This window comes from Zerene cesonia, chromosome 19 (assembly GCF_012273895.1).
Source record: "Zerene cesonia ecotype Mississippi chromosome 19, Zerene_cesonia_1.1, whole genome shotgun sequence".
Classification (NCBI taxonomy): Eukaryota; Metazoa; Arthropoda; class Insecta; order Lepidoptera; family Pieridae; genus Zerene; species Zerene cesonia.
The window spans coordinates 3,587,297-3,608,359 of record NC_052120.1 but is presented as its reverse complement, the minus strand read 5'-3'; the positions used below and the strand labels follow the sequence as shown (position 1 = coordinate 3,608,359).

General features: G+C 32.1%; 2 protein-coding genes across 3 annotated transcripts in view; one reads left to right on the top strand and one right to left on the bottom strand.

The window, feature by feature from the left end:
- LOC119834234 (splicing factor U2af 38 kDa subunit) overlaps positions 1 to 3,499 on the top strand; it is a 4,480-nt gene extending 981 nt beyond the window's left edge. Inside the window, exons 3-5 of the mRNA XM_038358568.1 lie at positions 587 to 744; positions 1,031 to 1,230; positions 1,990 to 3,499. Coding sequence (XP_038214496.1) covers positions 587 to 744; positions 1,031 to 1,230; positions 1,990 to 2,116 — 485 coding nt within the window. The 3' untranslated portion in view covers positions 2,117 to 3,499. The remainder of the gene's footprint in view (positions 1 to 586; positions 745 to 1,030; positions 1,231 to 1,989) is intronic.
- On the bottom strand, positions 2,534 to 19,125 carry LOC119834233 (juvenile hormone esterase-like). Of its 2 annotated transcripts, XM_038358566.1 has the most exons (4): positions 18,994 to 19,125; positions 9,237 to 9,379; positions 6,703 to 7,997; positions 2,534 to 5,423 (listed from the first exon to the last, which is right to left on the bottom strand). In XM_038358566.1, the coding sequence occupies exons 2-4, from the start codon at positions 9,360 to 9,362 to the stop codon at positions 5,255 to 5,257; spliced, it is 1,590 nt and encodes a 529-aa protein (XP_038214494.1). In that variant the 5' UTR covers positions 9,363 to 9,379; positions 18,994 to 19,125; the 3' UTR covers positions 2,534 to 5,254. The 2 variants fall into 2 exon arrangements, with proteins under 2 accessions (XP_038214494.1, XP_038214495.1); XM_038358567.1 differs by lacking the exons at positions 9,237 to 9,379; positions 18,994 to 19,125 and adding an exon at positions 9,097 to 9,196.
- Positions 19,126 to 21,063: the final 1,938 nt, after the last annotated feature.

The window sequence follows — 21,063 nt, the reverse complement described above, 5'->3', positions numbered from 1 at the left end:
AAACTTATTAACACAATGGATAGGTGTTTATACATGAATCAGGTGGACCATAGATCAGTTAGGAATTTAAGAAAATTGAGAAGTTGGGTCTAGTATCATTTACCATGATTTAGATGTAGGAATTTTGTTTTAATTTAATTATGAAAAAAATGTTTATTTAAATACAAAACAAAATGAAATGAGACAAGGGCAACTAACTCAGTACACCCAAATTTCCCATAGTTTTGTGTGTATTGCCCTTAGAGTATCATTTCAAAGTCATAGGTGGTATTAAATAGTGCTGTGGAAGGGGCAGCCTCTTTGCGTTATGTGTGAGGATTGCCCACAATATCCTGCTGTTGCATAAGATATATTTTGTCTAAAAAAGTTTGTAATCTGACTACAAAATAAACAACTAAATAATACAAATATATCCAATTCAGTTGTGTGTCTGCTCACATATTTGAGATTAGTTAACACATTCATATATTACTTCTAATGCATACTTTGCTGATACATAGTCTTAGTTATTTGCATAGTCAAATTACAAAATAATTCCATTCGAGATTAAATTTTCAAACATTTTATTTTAAATATTTTATTCCAGTGGTTGTAGCTAATGTGTCAGATGAAGAGATGCAGGAGCACTATGACAATTTCTTCGAAGATGTATTTGTTGAGTGTGAGGATAAATATGGGGAAATTGAAGAAATGAATGTTTGTGACAATCTGGGAGATCACTTAGTAGGAAATGTTTATATTAAGGTAGGTTTTATCCATCTATGAGTCAAATCTCTAAAAATATCTAAGTCAAAAACTCTATAACTCAAATTTTTCTTGTTTCAATCCACCAATTCCATTATCAACTCTATAACATGCAATGTTGCTTGCAACATATTGACAGCAATTCTGTAACATATTGATGTAAGTTTGTTCCTAAACAAGTGTTTAACACGAATTGGAAGTTTAAGAAATGAAATTAAAAAAATCTCAAAAAGAAAAGTATTTTAATGTAATGGCAAACAATAATGATTTAATATTACAATTTAAGTTCCGACGCGAAGAAGATGCAGAGAAAGCAGTGAACGACTTGAACAATCGTTGGTTTGGTGGAAGGCCGGTGTACGCGGAACTTTCGCCGGTCACAGACTTCCGCGAAGCGTGCTGTCGTCAGTACGAAATGGGGGAGTGCACTCGCAGTGGATTTTGTAACTTCATGCATCTGAAACCTATTTCGAGGGAACTTAGAAGGTACTTTTTAATATGTATTCAGAGATTGTAACTAAAAGCATACTCAAAAACTATTTCACCACCTTTGAAAAACTGCTTCACCAGCAGAAAGTTAGATTTTACCTTAGTGGCTGCATTTATATAATATCCCAGCTGTGCCATTATGGCTTTACGGATAAATGTCTATATGGTATAGTCAGGCTTAATTGGCCTGACTATACCATATAGACATTGACTATACCTGACTATACCATATAGACATGAGGAAAAAAAATTTAAAAAATCTGACCATTACCAAGGAACACGCGATTGATCCCTTACATATTTAATGTTGTGCCTATTTTTTACTAGATTGCGTTAAATTGCAAAAGTTATGTTCAAAATGGTGTAAATTTTTTCCAAGTAAATGTTTTGGTTTTTTGTTTAGTTTTTTTTTTATTTTCAACTAGTTGGACTTACTTTAGGTAGGTATTTATATCTTAGATAAATATTTTTTGGTACTTTTTGATTGATTTAATGATTTGTATAAGATTGTCAAAGTAAACTACATTCATATACTATTTAACTTATATTCTTAAATGTTATATCCTTCAATCTATTGCTCATGCAAACTAGTGTACTGATACTGGTTTCCACTAACTTAATTAAATATTTTAAATTAATTTTTATATATATATATATATTTTAATTTTTATTAATTTTTAGGTGTGTGTTAATGAGGACCGTATTATTTTAATAGTCCATATACATAACTGTGTAAATTGTTTTTATTTCTTCCAGATACCTGTACGCTCGACGCAAAAGCGGTCGCCGCTCTCGCTCTCGCTCGCGCGAACGCCGCCGCCGCTCTCGCTCTCGCGAGCGCCGCCGAGAGCCGCCGCGCAATTCCCGCGCTGGGCGATACTAACGCAACATTTATAATGGGAGAGTTGTATGCGGGAATTCTGTCTTGGTCTTTCTTTACAAAAAAGACAAGGATGGAATGATGCGTATGTTGCTGATTTGAAATCTCCTCGCGCAAAGGCGGTGTGTGTGCGTTGACGGCCATTTTGAGAATCTTCTATCGTGGATTATATATCTTTTTTCTGTATATGAATTCATACTTAATCTGATATTATAATACAATTTGTTTTGATATATCTGAATTATTGGTTTGCAATTTTAATTGCTTAGTTTTTGCGCACTTCATTGTTTCAAAATTTCTTAAGAAACAAATATAATAATTTAAGTGCATAAATGAGAATTCATTGTTAGTTCTATATGTCACATTTTAGTTTGTACTAAGCGGTTGAAGATTCAAAAAATGCCCCATAAATAATTCATACTGTATTTGTAAAGACAACAAGAAAGTCCAATTCGACGTAATGTCATAAAGACAGGAAATCAACCTATGTTAATGTATTTTTTAAACTGGAATAAAGTAAGTTAAGAAATATACATGGTTTAATTTCAGAAGCTTTTATAATTTCAAAAGTTTTTATAATATATTTCTCATAATTCTTTGTACTTTCAATCGCATGGTTGATTTCATCTGTCTTAAATAAACTTTTATATAAGGCAACAAGTTATAAATTTTAATATTTTTATACATAGTAATTAAGACAAGATGATCTTCCTTTCCATATTCATATTTGTGCTTATTCAATTCTGTCCGTTTAAAACAGCCTGAAATAATAACTAAAGAGTTCCAAATAGTATTAACACTATACTTACGTTAATTGAAATATAAACATAATCCAATATTTAGAAGCCTCTCTTTAATTCACATTCATTAATTACAGATCAATAAATTGAAACTAAATCACGAGTTTACAAAGTTATATTTTCTGTAAAATGAGTTGTGAATGTGGGTGATGGTGTCTTGTGTTTATTTAGAGTGTGAGTTATATGTTGATACACAATATTATTCATTATTTAATATCACATTAACGCAATATAATTTTCAAAAATTTTGTGTTTAAACTATTCTACAACTTTCTAATCTACATATAATTTATGGACCATTTCATTTCAACATCATATGTTTAGATATGGTTCTTTTTTTAAAAAGAAATTTAAAAACTAAAGATATTTAGATCAGCTCTTTTGTAATTATTTATACTGTCATCCAAATAAATGAATAGAATATAGGAACTGCTAATCTTTCAGTTTAAAGAAAATTTTATAGCTGTTTGCAGCCGTATAGCTATAATATTGGTAAAGATTCACTAAGTTATATGATGTCAGTTACACTACCTTACATGATAAACGTGAAATATAGATGTAAAATAATTATAAGAGTCATTCCTTATATTGATTGTTTTATTACAAAATACCACATTCGCATTTTTGAGGTCTTAAAACTGACAGATATCGAATCGTGCTACTATTCAAGTCCGCGTACGAATAATCGCGCGGACTTGACGTTTTAACACGGTAACAGCTTCACACTCATACGGAGTGTTTCTTCAAAACTCATACTGTGCAGCAAAATATATAAAAATTAGGCGATGCATTTTAATTTATTCTGAGTTTCTTTATAACACTCGTGAATATTATTCTCTCTATAAAGAGGTTCCCTAATCATCCCTAATAAAATACGTAAGGTAATAGGTTAATTTAAAAAACAAAATTATATTAATAGTAGGAACATAAAACTAATCCTGACGTTTTCAGTCAGGATATACCATAATTTACGGGGTAACGATTAATCGTTTTTATGAGATTAAAGTATGTCATCATTTTAATTTTAATTTGTGCCAATTATTAGTTTTGTTCCATTTAGTTAAATGGTGGTGTTAGCTGTGGACCAATTTAGAGAATTAGTTAAGCAACCATTAAAATACCCTTTTCAGAAAGTATTGCCTCGAAACAAGTGCATTCTGAGAACAAGGTATCATTATTCTAACATATTTACCACCATTACCACCAGGAAATTGTTGTATTGTGTAATCCCACGATTTTTTAAAAGCTTGCCGATATCCACGTCGCTCTCGGCTGTGGTCAGGGGGTTAAACAATACACGATATTCAGAATTCCATTGCTTAAAAATTATATATAAATTATTTATATAGGTACTCTTAAGCCATTGTTTTGACCCATTGGTCAGCGGCCTATTGAGATATCAACTTTTAACAAAGTAATACTTTAAGATTAAAAAGGCGGATGAAATTATGATTTGAGAAAAACAATAAGCAATAGTATCAAAAGATTTCACGAATGCTATACAGATTGGAATGGAATCCAAAAATATAAACTCAACGCAAAGGAGTCAAAAAGGGGTAGAAACGCTAAATGTCTCCGCCGTCGCATTTTTTTCCTTTTCATTTTTGTACTTTCCACCAATGGAAACGAAGTAATTTTTATTATGAACAAAAAAAAAAAGCGTGTGGCGTCAACTAAGAGTTTAGGACTAGATTACGTTGTGCATCACTTACAACATTTACTTAGAAAAGATGACAAATTTTCAACGTTAAATACGATTGAGTTTCATCCACAATCACTCCAAAGTAGTATATACATATATATAATATAGTGCAACTACGAAAATTCAGGCTTTTTGACATATTATTGTTGATCTTTAAACGCAGACTAAATTTTCAATCTTCGCAGGCCTCTAACAAAAGCTTCTTGGCAGAAATATCAGCGTCGTGAACGGGATAATGCAAGAACTCAAGATCTTTTGCACAATGCACATAGCGTCACATTTTTTGTTTTGTTTATTTTATATCCTGGTTTATAACTACGGATCTTTGTCCATATTTATTTCTTTCTGAGTAGATCGTGTACTAGATGTTTTATTTACAGTATACAATATAACTGTCGAGATATTTTCATGCTAAAGTAATTATGAATTCGTATAACAAAAGGGACCAGCGTTTAGCTGATAGCGTTTATAACCATCTAAAATAAATAAAAAAAAGAATTCCAAATAAATGTTTTATTATTATCTATCGTCGCCTATTTCGTAACTAATTGTTATCACCCGTATTTTTTGGTTCTAATAGTAACTATGAGTTCACCTGTATAAATAATTACCTACTTATAAAGCCACAACACGTTTTGACTACTTCTCTATTTTAATTAACTTTTCACCGTATAGTTCATCCCATAGCCTCATGTTGTCTTCATTGACGTTCAAATCGCACTTGAGTGTCCTGTCGATGATGAAGCAATATTTGTCTTCTTCTGTGAACGGTTTCCATTCAACATTGCTGAAGTTTGCAGTAGGGTTTCTAAAAAATATGTATATTGTAAGTCGGTGTTTTGTTTCCCTTCTAAACAGCGAGACTGGACATATAAAAATCATATGATAAAAAGGTTATAGGTTGCCTAAATTGTCCCATCTTGGTTTTGCAATGGTGAGAAAAACTGTAAATTTGTAAGTAGTGATTGCCTTCTTGGCCCATTCAGTGTTATTAATGTATATGTATTGGTAGGAATACGCGACATGCTTGTAATACCTTGCAGTAATATGCAATATTCACCATATCACACAGGGGACATTTGTACTCTATTTTTATCGCAAACGAAAGCCAAGTAGATCCTTATTTAGTGGAAAATTTGTTATACAAAAAAAAAAAAAAACCTATGCAATAAGAGGAAACAAGTTGTAACTGATACCAGCTAACTTGTGTTATTGTACCTACCGAGTAATTATTTCTTAAAATAAGTTTATAGTAAATGATAAATACTTAGTTAAAAAAAATTGTATTGTTTTAGATACATAAATAATGCACTGAAAATTTATAAACTTTTATATGTTATGATATGTTATTTTTATAATGAAACAAAACTAAATTCATCTTTCAGTGAGAAACATCGTGTAGGATAATTCATAATGTGTTTTATAATTGTACTCGACGGATTATATTGATTTTGGTTGGTATTTGGTTCCTTGTGACATAAGCATATGTGTCCTATAACGTGTGTCCGATTTGTTTCAAGGTGTTAAGTACTAATATATGATTCCAGCAGTATCTGATAATTTGTCATAGTAATATAATGCATCTATATTTATCTACTGTAATTTTGTACTGGATACCTTCTAGAGATGCTTTATTACAGCGCACCAGCTGAGTAAATAGGAAAGAAAAATTTGAGCGCCGAAAGGCATGTTTTAATCGACACAGACAAGTGAATGAAAACATTTTTTTTTATAAGTAAATTAAATGCTTTCATACTCGTTAAATATATTTCTGGATAGATGTAAAAACTGAATATAAATGTAGGCTCACATTTCAAAGGATAAAAATATTAGGTAGTTACGAGTATCTATTGAATTATCCAGTATCTATTAATATTTATATGTTAATTTATACTTTAATTAATATAGATGGTTTTAAGTGTCAGATGTTATTAGTAGGTATAATTGATATTTATTTTCTTTAATTAATTTTTTCGAGGAATATATATATTGTATAAAACATGTAATATTATATTATATTTATTCCTATTTGTCTTTTGTTTGATCTTAAATTTTGTTATTAGACATAAAAGTAAAAATATTCTTACCCGCATGACGCAAAATTAACCCATAGTTTTACAACTTGCTCTACAGCTAACTTTGAATTTTCAGTTAAAGGAATCTTCAAGCACTTTATATTGAATAGGTAAGGCAGATCATCTGCATGACAGACGCCGCCAACTTGGTCCATTTTATAGCTTTTCTTGGTATGATTCCTTTCAGTTTCTGTCGTGAATTTGTAAAAGTATACTGGCATTAAAGAATTTATAAAATGGTAGCGGGCAAATCTTCTAATATTATACGAGAATACACTGTCTGTGTGTAAATTAACTAAATTTTGAAGAATATCTAATGACAAAGTTTTGTTGCCAAAGTAATGGTGACGAACTTTTTCATCCATTTGCTTTATAACTCCAAGCGGTGTATTTAATTTAAGTTCTCTAGGTAATACCATCCCTGTCTTTGAAAAAAACGATACAGAGTCAACGAAATTTCGACATATCTCTATTCCTTCTCCAGATGTATATCCCAACATTATTGGTATTTTTGAAATTTTTCCTTTCTTCACTAAGTTTATCGGAGCATCGCTTATAAATTTTTCTACCTTTAAATTGGGGTTTTCAATAACTGGTGAAAAGGTCATAACGTCCGATATATCTGGATATTCGGCGACCACTGTAGGTAATTTAACGTTTATTAAAGATTCTGATGGAACACCTCTAAGAAATTGCAAAAGCTCATTCACGTCTTTTGTATCTTTCCCCAGTAATTTTCCTAATTGGAGCGCTCTTTGTCTAGCATAAATATTATAGCTCCAATCATTAAGACAAACGCCGCTTTGGCAGATCGCTTTATTAAAGAGACCCTGGCTCATTTCAGAAATCATGTGATATGATGTAGATGAAGCCCCAGCGCTGCATCCAAATATTGTTATATTTTCTGGATCCCCTCCAAACGAACATATATTTTTTTTGACCCACGTTAAAGCTGCAACTTGATCTTTCAAACCTGCGTTTCCGGGTACTTCCTCGTTATCTAGGCACAGAAAGCCAAATACTTCTAATCTATAATTGAATGTAACTAAAACAACATTATGCTGCATGAAAAATTCCGGTCCGTAATAATCGGAGTTACCAGAGCCGGTATAGAAGGCTCCTCCGTGTATCCAAACCATAACTGGGAGCTTTTTTTCGGGCTGAAGCGTTTTTGTATATACATTTAGGAAAAGGCAGTCTTCACTGCCCATATCAATTCTTTGGAGACGCTCATTGTATTGTGGACAAACTGGCCCATGTTCTAATGCGTCACGAACGCCGTCCCATGAATCAGGTGGCTCTGGTGCCTATAAAAAGATTTTTGTTTAATTTAATACATTATTAAGAATACAACACGCAATTTTTTTATTTGGTTTAACGTCTTTAGAAATAAGCTTTAAAGTGTTTGTTCGAATACGATCCGGCACGAAGCGTTTGAGAGAGAAATTTCTTTATGAAAAACGGAAACATTGAAATGCTACAATTTTTTACGAAAATTTATATTTCGGACGGTGTACTCAACTGCAGAAATTGACAGCCAACTAATTTATTGCATACTCCAGCGGACCAGTATTTCTGGATAGCAATCTCTAAGGAAAATTCCAATTTTTCATTCAAAATGGCCGAATGCAATTGTTTACATTCGTTGCTTATTTATTTTTTAGTTCAATTGTGGTTATCGATATGATTTAAATTAAAATAGTAAATTGACTGGCTACCACAAAATATTAATTAATATTCCAGTGAGGGAACTCTTCAACGGTGATCAGCAAAGACGCGAAATTTAGTAAATTGATGTAACAATGAAAGCCTTTTCTAAATTCCATCAGGACATGGCTGCTTCACCCAGGGTTGGCTTCCGACGCCCAGCCCATACTCAAACAGCTCAGACTGGATTTATTTATAAGCATACTATTATATCCTCAGATAATTCTATAAATAATCAGTTGTCTTCATGCAAACGCTGCGTTACTTAAGTAAATGAGGCAAAAAACAGATTGATGAAAAAAAGGTATTGCTTAGCCTACTACATGTGAATTAATTAATAGTTCCTACATAAATTGTATTGTAATACGGTATTTGACAGCGATAATCCGCATTGAAAGTGGTTAAGTTAATATTTGTTTTGCACTAAAAAGGTAAAAATAATTGTTTTTTACCAAAAATTTTACCCACTTCGAACCACTCAATAGACAAAAATAAATTAATAAAATTATTACAAGCCCTACTCATTCATCTATTCGAAGTCGGTGCCAGCCAAGTCTAGATAATAGATAGATACTACCTCCTTACTACATATTATTACATAGATCCTTCTTATTACATAGATTTGCGAGTGTTCATGGCTAGAGTTGAAAACTATCAAATCTCATCATCACGGTTAAGTTAACAGAAAGTAGTTCTTACATGATCGGATTGCTCTGCCGAAATTCACTCACTTCCCAAGAATTAACTTTAGTACCAATGCCTATTTTATTTAATCTTACATAACTAGGTTCGGTTACACATCTAGTAGACGACTACACGTTACAGTACATTTTACGTACCTTGAATCTTAATTTACCGATAGGTGGCTTTGCATACGGAATGCCTTTATACGCATAATAATTCTCAGCGTCTGCGATACAAACAGCTCCTTTCAACATTCCTTGTTCCACTTTGACGACACTCATCCTGAGAGCTGGCTATTCTGAAAAATAAAATAAATTGAATATAGTTATTTTAAAAATTTTCAGGAGCGTTCCGTGAACAGGAAGTGGGAGGGCTGAGATTTTAAGGGTGAAAACGGTTTTGAAAATCGTAGGTCGTAATATAGGTCGTAAATTATATAGGCAGTTATGGGTTATCAAAAGATCATAGTACGATTTTTAAATATTAATTAAAAATCTTACTATGTTCTTAAATTTCTTATTCCAATTGGTTTCATTCTACGATATTATTATTATTTTTGTTTTTTACAATTTACACTTCTGCTGCCTTGAGCTAGGAGGTGACGCGAATATGCGATAAGAATTCAATTATTCTTTTGAAGAGTTATATATCTCGTTATCACTATTGAGTGTTTGGTAATTGTGTAGACTTAAGGCTCAAATGAGTTAAAAATTTATTTCCTTGAATACCTAGTTAGTTTTTCTTTCAGGATTCTCAGAGTTAAACCACTAAATATATCTAGCTACTTAGATAAGTAGCTAGATATATTTAAATATATATTTAGTGGTAAGAAATTTGTTCTTATTTCTAATCGAATCCTAGGTACACGTAGGTATCATATTATAGGAACCTCCTCCCACAGATAACATAATACTATCCCACAGAACTATACTAGTATCTCATCGTCATCGGAATATAAAAACAAATACTTGTATGAGTAGATATATTCAAATCTTACTTTGTTTTGGACAAAATTATGGATTATATTCTTATTGATTTACAAACATTTTGCCCTCGTGGACTACAAAATTTTCTACTCTGTGGATTTTCGAAGAAGAGGCACTATGACGTATTTAGATGCGTATATCTCATCAACTATTTTAGCAAAAATCCTACTTAGAAACCTATATTTCAAATCACATCCCAAAAACGTAGGAGGTCCTCAATTCCACTGTATTTTTGGCTTTGTTACTCGATAGCTCCGGATGTGCTGTGTGTTGATTCTTTTTGTTTGATAGGGAAATGTTTTCATTTGGTCCCTATTTAGAATTTTTAACCACTTATCCAATGGCACCTCTTTAATGACATATTTGCAAATTTATTTTTGTATCTTAGATAGATAAGCCACCCCTAAATATATTTTTATAGTTGAATCTAATATTGGTAAACAGAGAAACTGACAATCAGACAATCAGAAAAATAAATACTAATAATTTTTACTACTCCTTAGGTTCTACAAAACATCCTCATTATGCATTGCATAGCAATTGCTCTATTTGAATTATATGTGATGGATATATAGTCTGATTACTGTTATTTTATTTGTGGGCATAGGTATAACAAAAAGTCGGGTTAGATAACTCATTTCTATCTTAAGAACGGCGAAATAGATATTAATGATTCTTGATATTCTTTGGTTTTGTCTCCTGGATTTTTACACTGGACAATTATGCTACAAAATTTATTTATTTATTTATTTTTAATAGTCTGGATTAGCACATAGGCTACTTTTTACTTGAGTACCACACGAGTGACGATACTTATAGCCGGGTTACAGCTAGGATAATTAAAAAAAACAGTCTCTCAGAGCCGGGGTATGCTGGTGGTTCAAAGTAAAGGTAAAGAAGACAATAAGGAAAATAATGTTTATTCCGCAATACGCAGCGCAATTAATAATAAAAAACACTATAATTAGAACAACTTACTTTGATGCATACTCCGAAATGTTTACTTTATACTTATATAGAGAATTTGTACCTAACTGTTACCTAGTCTTTCGTCTCTGAAAACAGTCACTTTAACTGCGAAATAAATTTAAATGAAATAATTACTCACAAAACTGTTTTCCTGACTGATTTGTTTTAAAGCAACATTTAATCTGATTCTCTTAAATAGATATGCTTGTTTAAAGGGTAATAAGTTTTTATCGTACTAAGATAACACTATTATCTGATTAAACATAAAGACTAAGCAAAGATTCAACTCATTCAAGAATATACCTACGGATGATTATGCTAGCATGAAAACGTATTCAAAAGATATAATTGTTAAATCATTTCTAATTTCATTAATTCCTTAAACTATTATATATTTAACAGATAACATAAACTATAGTCTATTAAGAATTAACGTGAATAGAACTTATGTCAAATGGTGGAGGCTAATAGGCTGTTATTCTATGATATCGAGGGATGATAATATCTACTTTATTTGCTGCAAAACTAGAATACAAAAGGCAGGTTAGGCAATTTTGATTGAATTATGGTTGGTATATGATACTAGACAACATTTTTGATAAGTTTGTTAAATGATCGTTTTATTCATTTAGAATAATGAACCAAAACTCAGTAGGAGTCTTCTTTTGTTTTCTTTCTAATAAATTAATTCGCTACTAGCTTTCCGCCGGAGGCTTCGCACACGTGGTTAAAATAAATTAATGGGAATGCAATGTTTCATCGCGCTAATTAAAGTGACATACACTCTCTAGCCTCCTGTATATCTCCAAACGCGAAAATCATAAAACAAAATTTTTCTGCTACCATGCGAAGGAAAGATGAACAAACAAACATAACACATTCTTATTTATTACATTGGCAAATCTATATAGGTATTAGGTAATGATTATGTTTTAAAATTTCAACAATCCACTTTCTCTTTCAATAATTAATCAAAGCACAGAGATGAAGTGGTGAGAAAGTTTCAATATATTTTGTAATAATTTATCGGCCCTTGTCATATTTTAAAACAACACTTGTAATGCTTATACGCACTTGACCTTGATAACTCATTCGAAACTTTGTGGCAACAGAGTCAAATCCACCCTTTTAAAGTCATGAAAATGGCTGATAACTTTAGCGTTTATGAAATTGATTTGCTTATAAAGTATGTAATGTCAATCAACATTCTTATTAATTACTAGCTGACTCGGTAAACTCTGTTTTGCCTTCCGCTTATCCTTTAGGGGTATGAAAAATAGATATTGGCCGATTCTCAGACCTACCCGATATGCACAAAAAATTTCATAAAAATCGGTTCACCCATTTCGGAGGAGTATGGTAACTGACATTGTGACACGTGAATTTTATATATATAGAGATTATTATATGTATAAGTTGAAAGCCGGCAGTAACACATACCCAGAATTTGCTGGACGTAATGATGTAGTATATAAATTACTCACTCATTAGTTATTTCAGACAAACAAGGATGTTGTAAAGTCCTCTCCATAAAATATAAATCGAGTATGAAATTCGAAACACTTTTGTAAGTCATTTTGGAACGTTGCACTGCTAAGAATTTTTAAAAAATGTTTGTAGCTCACTGGAATATGAATTCTTTGTTCGCCTTTACTCCCAAGTGAAGCGCTTTGGACTTAAATATACAGGTCATATTATATTCTCGATACCGTTCCACTAATTTTAATTTACGAGTATACCCAAAATCCATAATACAATTTTTGTAAATTAAAACTTAAATCCAAATCCTTAAATTTTAATCTTTAAAAGGTGGTTTTTATGGTTTAGACATGACATTTTTAATTGTAATACTTGGCATTTCACTATATGAAGAAATGTAATTTTCTAAACATTTGTAAGTATACAATATTAAATTCAAATTTTCTACAGGAAAAGTGAATATTTTTTCTGACCATAATTATTAGAGAAATGGTAATAAATACATACACTTTCATACTTTACAATTGAATGTAATATTGTGATATTAAGAGATTCATTAATGTACTATTTAATTATTTCATTTGAACCGGACATGCCGGTCGATTATGCCAGTTATTCTGAGTTTTACGAAAATGTGAAAGTAAAAACTTGAATATTGTCGGGTATTTTCATCGAATGCATCTTTTAAATGTGGAGAAATATTTAAGAAAAATCTCAATTCTGTTCGTATACTCAAATCGGCAAGTAATGTACAATTTGTAATGATGACTAGTCTTATTCTATTTATTTAAGGTAGTCATTTCAAGCAAATTTATTTTGCACTCCGCTACCGCCCTGGCTTCACGCGTGGTACGGGTTTTCTCTATTATGTTGAGAAAAACCGAACTTTACTTGTGCCTTGTGCTTATGCCTTATCAGAAACCGTTCTCGAGTTTTACGTTGATTTAAAATGTATGCTACTAATTTATTTTAATATTGTTTTAGGTAACTACAGCTCCGCCTGAGTTTTTACGAAAGGATTTTAAATTTTGAAAGATACACAATTATGCACATGCTGCGTAGATACCCCTGTGTCACCACACTGATTAAGGTCCACATTATTATACTTCTTAATCTTTATTTTTATTGGATTTTTAAATTGATGTGGTGTGAAATAAACATTCTTTTATCAAACACAAAGCATTCTTTTATTTGTCTACAAATTACGTTCACTGTTTTAAAACAGTTTTTTAAATTAGTTTTTGTTTTTGGTAGAAGGAGCAATAATTATCTTCATTATTATCGGCATATATAGCCTAGTGAGATATATGTTCACTTTGTAAATTGTCGAAAACACATACATAGTATTTCTTAATTGCAATTTAAATTATTTACTACAGGACTGTTATGTTCTTTGTATGTAGAAAATATACAAATTTCATTTATATATTGAAAATTTGAATTGAGTATAAATGTGAATCAAAATCTTATCTAAAACCCTTTGATCAGCAAAAGTGCATAAAATGACGGATAAGAATCTAAAATTCATTCAAAAAACAATTTGAAGCGAGGGTGCACGGAAAACAATTTCGCGGTTCTTTCCCCATGGCATTATTAGGGTCTGGCGAAGAAGTGATACTATTTGGAATTCCTCAGGGTATTATAGGGGAGTAACAGAATGAATACTGCTCATGTGAAAATGCTTTCATTGCTTTTTATGCACCGCCGCCGGCTAGTCATATATTTTGTTGTTTCAAGGGGACGGGAAATATTATATCGTGGCAAAAGCTCTTGTTTATGTCCCCTATTGTCCTCTCAACTATGAGCAATAAATGTAAAGTGTGAGTGAAAGTGTATGCTAATATATATTTTAAAAGTAGTATTTGCTTCTTTTGATGACAAATGCGATATTTGCAAATAAATCTGCTACAGCTTATATACATTATGATAGAGCTGATGTAAATCTTATCTTGTGTTGTATATAAAATCTAGGTAGGCAAATCGTTGAAAACGTTAATTGATCCATCTTTTACATTTTTAGAGCTGATGTAAATCTTATCTCGTGTTGTATTTATATAATGTAGGTTGCATTGTATAAATACGTTCTGAAGACCTGTACCATAACAATAAACAAGGTTTCTGTATCTTTGCTTCGATTCGTTTGCTTAATAAAAAATGAATTCAAATCATACAAACGGTAACCGCAGTAATTACATCTCTGACGTCAAAACGAAAGCTTCAGTGCCGCCTTTAAATTTTATTTCTAAAAAGCCAAAGCACGTTTCAAAGGGGCGTTAATGATATCTAATCAATGTAAGTCGGTTTTTCTACTTTTGGATATCTATCTGTTTGAAAATCGCAGGCAACTATGAGGTAACCTAAAAATCTACATTAATTATAAAATCAGTTTAGATATTTAGAATTTTAATTAATTTATACTTATTTTAGATCTTAGCGAAGGGGTTTTGTAGCCTATTACCTATCTTTCTGATAGGTTCAGTGCCATAAGTTAGATACAGCAGTCTCGATTCAATACAATTTACTTTTAATGAATCTAAAGTTAAATATATTATAATTGAATTGCAACAAATAATTGAGCGTATTGTGAATTATATTATCATAAGCATGCAAGTAATAATTAACATATTAAATTATTGTATAGTGTCGTTATTCATGGTACTTGTGTGTACCAGTATTTATTGACATTTCCATTACCATATGAACATTGCTTTAAGTCCAATTTAAAATTCAGTAAAATATACTTTTTGTATATTTTTCATTTATAACTGTTATTATTATGATTATTAAAATGCTAGCACCCTTTTTAAATGATGACGTTTGATGTACTATTTAGCGCAGGGTACGCTTGTAAGAGCAGTTGCATAAATTTGGCTAATTTGACACGCAGTATGGGCCTAGGGGAGACAATCAGGCAGCGAGGGACCATACGCCTACAGCGACGTAAGTACCCCACCCCAACGTTCATCGTAATTGCGCAACCAACCCTCACTCAAAAGATAACTATTATGGTTTTAATATCATGAGATCGTGTACCAAAGGGATGATCATAATTTAATTCTACACCCCGTATTGTTTATAGCGCACGACGTCCGCGTAATGATGAACTCGTTCGACGATTGAATCAGATGTATATACTTGCTTACTTCGACTCTTTTCAATAAACATAGGACTTTTAATACAATCGCTAAAGTTATATCTGAGTTTATAGTAAGTAGCACGGATTAGATATCCGCGTCACGACCATACAAAAATAAGGCTGGCTGTCTTGTACCTACGATAGATCAAAAGTGATGGATGCATTCTAGTCTAGTAGAGGGCATATGCTTATAATTTTAAGCTGAAGAGTTTACGTCAGGATTTACTCGACCGATTTCTAACATATTTTCATCTTTTGATGCCTGAGTGGTATAGGCTATAGGTACCTATACCCATTTGGGTATCACGGGCGAAGCCGGGGCGGACCGCTAGTGCAGTGCATTATATGCCTACTGTCGTAAATATGTATACTCAGTTATTTACTTATGATACAAATTAGACACAAGACACAAGTAAGGTATGTATGTAATTTTTTTTCAGAATAAAAACAACACCTATTACTGTGTATAATTTTATCACAAAACCGTTTCTATATCACAAAATCAGTTAAAATATTCTTTTGTTTTGCATTCTTTCATGCATTCAATTTTAACCAGTAATATTTTGATCAAACTTTGATAGTGAGTGTATTATATACAGCCTGTGCTTTGACTAAAATAATAAAAAAAGCATTTGATGAATCGTTTTTGCAATATCTACATGAAGAAAAAACAACGGTTAGGTAAGTTTTAGGATTGAATAAAGCTATGATTTCGAATCGGCATGCGAAAATATGTTATCTGTAGTTGGAAATCTATTTCCAAGTCTATTTTTCGGGACTACGCTTGACGTAACATAATAAAGTTTCGTGTTCCACCAATACGATTTACTACGAGCTAGCCACAAACGGGACCCAACTATATGCATAATATTAAACAAAGTCCTCTATTGCAGTATTTTTCTGTTTGTATAGGTTAATCTCAGTAACTGTGACGAGAGTTGCCACCATTGAGTATGCAGATCGTAAAATGATTTCTATTAAATTTAAATATCTAATGAATATTTGCTGACCTACTTTTTGAAATTTTGTAGCTTACCTATACCTTTTTAGGATTGTGTTATTGTGTAATTTAAGAAGTTTATACAAAATGATGTAGTGAATTATTACTAAGGAGAAGAACGAAACAAATTTTTTAATCCGATTTATGGGGAAGTCCGTTAAAAATAGAACAAAAAGGCAGGGAACATCTAACGTAAATAGTAACGTAAAAATATGAATCCCGTATAAATTAGAGATCTGTCGATCACTCACCCTTCACAAGGTAATTATGAGGCTATTGCTAACAATTCTACTTGCAAGGGTCATGGCACAAAGCTGGTTTTCAATGACTGCATTGTTGCTTTAGACTTCAGTCATCTAGTGCGTTTTTGACTGCATATTATGAAATTAGGTCTTATATTGATATTTTATAACAGCCAGAAAGGAAATAGTCTGTAAGCCCGTAAGCTGGCAGTCTTGGACGTGAAAGCTACGGTTTTGTGGGTCTTTTGCCAATGCATCGTGCTATGTAAGTGATGGATTAGAGACTGCACTAGTGCTTATCTCCGCTTCGTGCACTATGTTTTAAATATTATTTTGTACATTTTTTTTTTTGAATTTGTAAGTAAATTTTTTGTTTGTTGGTTGAGAAGGGTATTTGAATATCAGCGCAGGTTGGCACATTCCCATACATTTATTTAAATTGATAGTACCTACATATTTTGTCAGTTAAAATAATAGGAAAAAATAAACGTAAGTTATTATTTAATTATTTAGATGAGAATATATTATAGAAAAGTGAGAAAGTGGACGTCATACGAGAGGTATTTTTAAATATCCTTCTTATAAACTGCAATTATCTAAGTTGGTACGCAAGGACGTTCTGTTTGTTTATTAATTTGGTTTGGATGGTTTTTATTTTCATTTATTTATTATTCATTTATCATTTTCACAAGATTCATGTAGAATCTTAAATAAATATTTTTCTATGGCATTCAATTACTTAATAGATAAGACTATATTTTTAAGTCTGTGACCCAAGACTCTTGTGTCTCTTGCCTGTTTTAATCATGGTTTTTAATCTTTTTAGATTATAGCTCTACGACAGTTTACAAAATAGTTTGGCTCTACCAAATCGTTCGCGCGTTCTATGTTGGTTTTCGTTGTTAAAAAAAGAACATTCGAAATTGAAAATCAAGAAAATGTATTGAATTATAATTTACCGTTTCTAAATTATCAATATTAATATAATTGTGTATTCGACGAAACGTAAATATTGAAATTTGTTAATGTATAACACTCGCATAAAATCGAACACACGAACTTACTATATGTTGCATTTAAAACTCTCGTCTTGGTAAATTCTTTTGAATACCTATCTATATTACTAGCTCTATTTACAGCTTACTTCGTTAGTGGAAAACCGTTGAATGTTGTCTTGCTTTTGCTTTGTAGTAAAATGCACGTCATATAGCGCGATGACGATGACGGTTGCCACGTATCGTGGCAAAGCTAAAGGTGCCTTTGTTTAAAGGGACAAGGATTTTACACACGTACATCCGAAGAGAGAATACCCATATTGTTCGAAACACGTCTTATTTTCAGTGCATATGCTCGAAACATTGAATATCAGAAGAGTTCATCAATCTTTATATAAATTCTTACAAATTTCAATAACGCATTAAGAGCGACATTTCCTATGCCTATATAGAATCACAGCGTAAACCTAAGTGAGAAGAAAATATTAAGTAAAATTTACATTGAGCCAGATTAAACGTAAGGAGGCTGCTAAATTTGGACTGTTTACAATTCTTTGTTTCTAGATTATATTGACAATTCAAGAAGTTATCCCAGGGCACACTTATTAATGTATTTATACATGCTTAAATACGGCCGAGAAAGGATTTTCATTTGATTTTCTGCAAGAATATAGAAAACTTTTAAGAACAGGGTTCTTATAACGTATAAAATCTTAATTGTAATGCAACATACTTTCAGAATCCTAGAAAATTATGCCAAATTATTTATTTACAGTAGATTGGCGTAAATTAGTAGCATGCTACTGTTTTTCTTTCGGTAAGTGGAGGATCCAAAGGAATTCATGAAGGATAGGATTCATGGCCCCGTGTAGCGGTAAGGAAAAGAATACGGGATTACATATTACTGTTAAATATGTCCTTATAAGTCCAAGATAGTTGTAGCTAGAGTATATTATATGATTCAGAAAATTATTTGTTCTGTCTTTACCAATAAATTCTCATGATTCTTTTTATACTTTTTATTGAATTTATGTATTCATGATATATTGAGGTTATAAATATAAATTTTTATATTGTATAGTAGGCAACTGAACAGACGCGTTACCTGATGGTAAGTGTTCAGCGTCATCCATCCATATGCACCAACAAATCGATTCGCGAGTCCAAAAAGCGCGTCAAAATCTAGGATATTCAGTATCCGGTATGATCATTTATGGGTTCGAAACCTTTGCTCAACCTGTCGGTTAGAAACACTTTTATAATGGATAATTTTATCATTACTTTTTAAAATCTTTGCTAAATTGTGAACTTCTTGTAATAGAATAATAAATAAAACAAAAATACGGACATATAAACATAAATAATATATAGGTACATAGATTATAGATTCAATTAGATAATCCGACAGATAAAAAACATCAATACTGTTTATGATTTCAGAGTCATACAAAAGCGCTTTGTAAGTCTTATTGAGACATGTTTTATTTTGTTACGTAAGAATATGGTCCGTTTTATAAACAACATCAAAGGAAAAAATACAGATCGTTAGCAAAACCATTTATCTAAGCCAGTCGGTTGCAAGGTATCGTCGTCTGCTCACCTTTTCTAGATGAAGACGGCTTCTAATGCATCTTAATGCATTAAGTGGGTACATTGAAATTCGAAAGGAAAGATTTAAGGTCTTCTTCTGTAGTTTTGCAAAAGATTTGAAAATAATTTTAAGTCAAAGTGAAAAATGTTATTAAGTATAATTTTAATACATTCCAATTTGATTTTATGTATAATCCTCTACCATAAATTTTAAATTACAACGTCTCGGTCGGTATTCAGATGTCTAGTTATTAAAGTTAGCTTTGAAGCCATTAAATTTAAAATTAAAAATAGTTCTGATACTTCATGTCAATAATTTCGTTCTACGTATGGGACACGATCGAGCTGCCAAGCGTGTTTACTTGGAGCGACCTACAAGCCGCCGGACGGTTGCCCGCCCCAAGTGTCGTTGGGCGGACCAAGTAACTAACGATTTAGTAGCACTACGCAGAAATGATTGCTTAACATCGTTCCGTGCCGGGATAAGTGGCGTCTCTTGCTGTCGGCGGCCAAGACCCACTTTGGGGTCACCGCGGCAGATAAGTCAGTAAGTAAGTATGTCATTAATTGCTAGGGTTAAGGGAACAATGTGTCACTTTCTAGCAAAGCAGTACATACACGGCTATACTATTAGGTTCAGGAGTTAGACGACTTAGTGCTCTCCTAGTCTCTACTATATTATTATTGGTTATTGGACTCAAGCTCAAAGTAAAGCAATTATTTATTCAATTAGACTTCCTAGAAGCCCTTCTGAATCTTCATAACACAGTTTAAACATTTACCACCGGTTCGGGAAGAAGTTTCTTCAGAGAAGGGCCGGCAAGAAACTCTAAAGTTGTTTTCCAATAATTTATTACTATATACTACTACCAATCATTTATTATTACAACTTACTATACTTATGCTACGACTATTATTCGGATCCACGTAAATATGATCCATTCAATTGATAGGCCAATTCTTAAGGCTCTCCTGCCGCGGGAATCTGTTCCTAAGCCGCTCTAATATCAATTTAATAAAGAAGTAGTTAGCTTCAAACTACACTAAGTGTTTTCCCGTTGAGATTGATAGACAGGAGAAATATAACCGCCCTTTACCGGCGCATGCTGTTTAAGCCGCTGCTGATAATCGGCGCTTTAAACTACATGGGTGGTTCTCGGTTCGTATTCCAATTGATAGAAGCTTATAGAAGACGAATCCACGTTGAAATTAATACAAGACAGCGTTAGCCGATATAGTGTAAATCAAATAATGTAGTTTGATGGCCTGTGGCGGTATCATCGAGCGGCTTGCCGCGGCGGGAGAACCGCCCGTGTACTAAAGACCCTAGGCACACATGTTTGACATTAACGAATCAACCCTTAGCTGAGCCATAGGAAAAAGTTAGAATAAGCATTGAACATACGCTATCTAGATAATCAGAGTTTACGATGTATCTAATACAGTACAGTATTTTTATTAGCCGTGCGTATACAAATGCTGCTGTTTATATTAAGTACCTGATGATACATAAGGTACCGGAATATTTGATATTATTAATTTAAACATATAAATTAGATTTTCTTCGTGTTTTTTTTTTATTTCC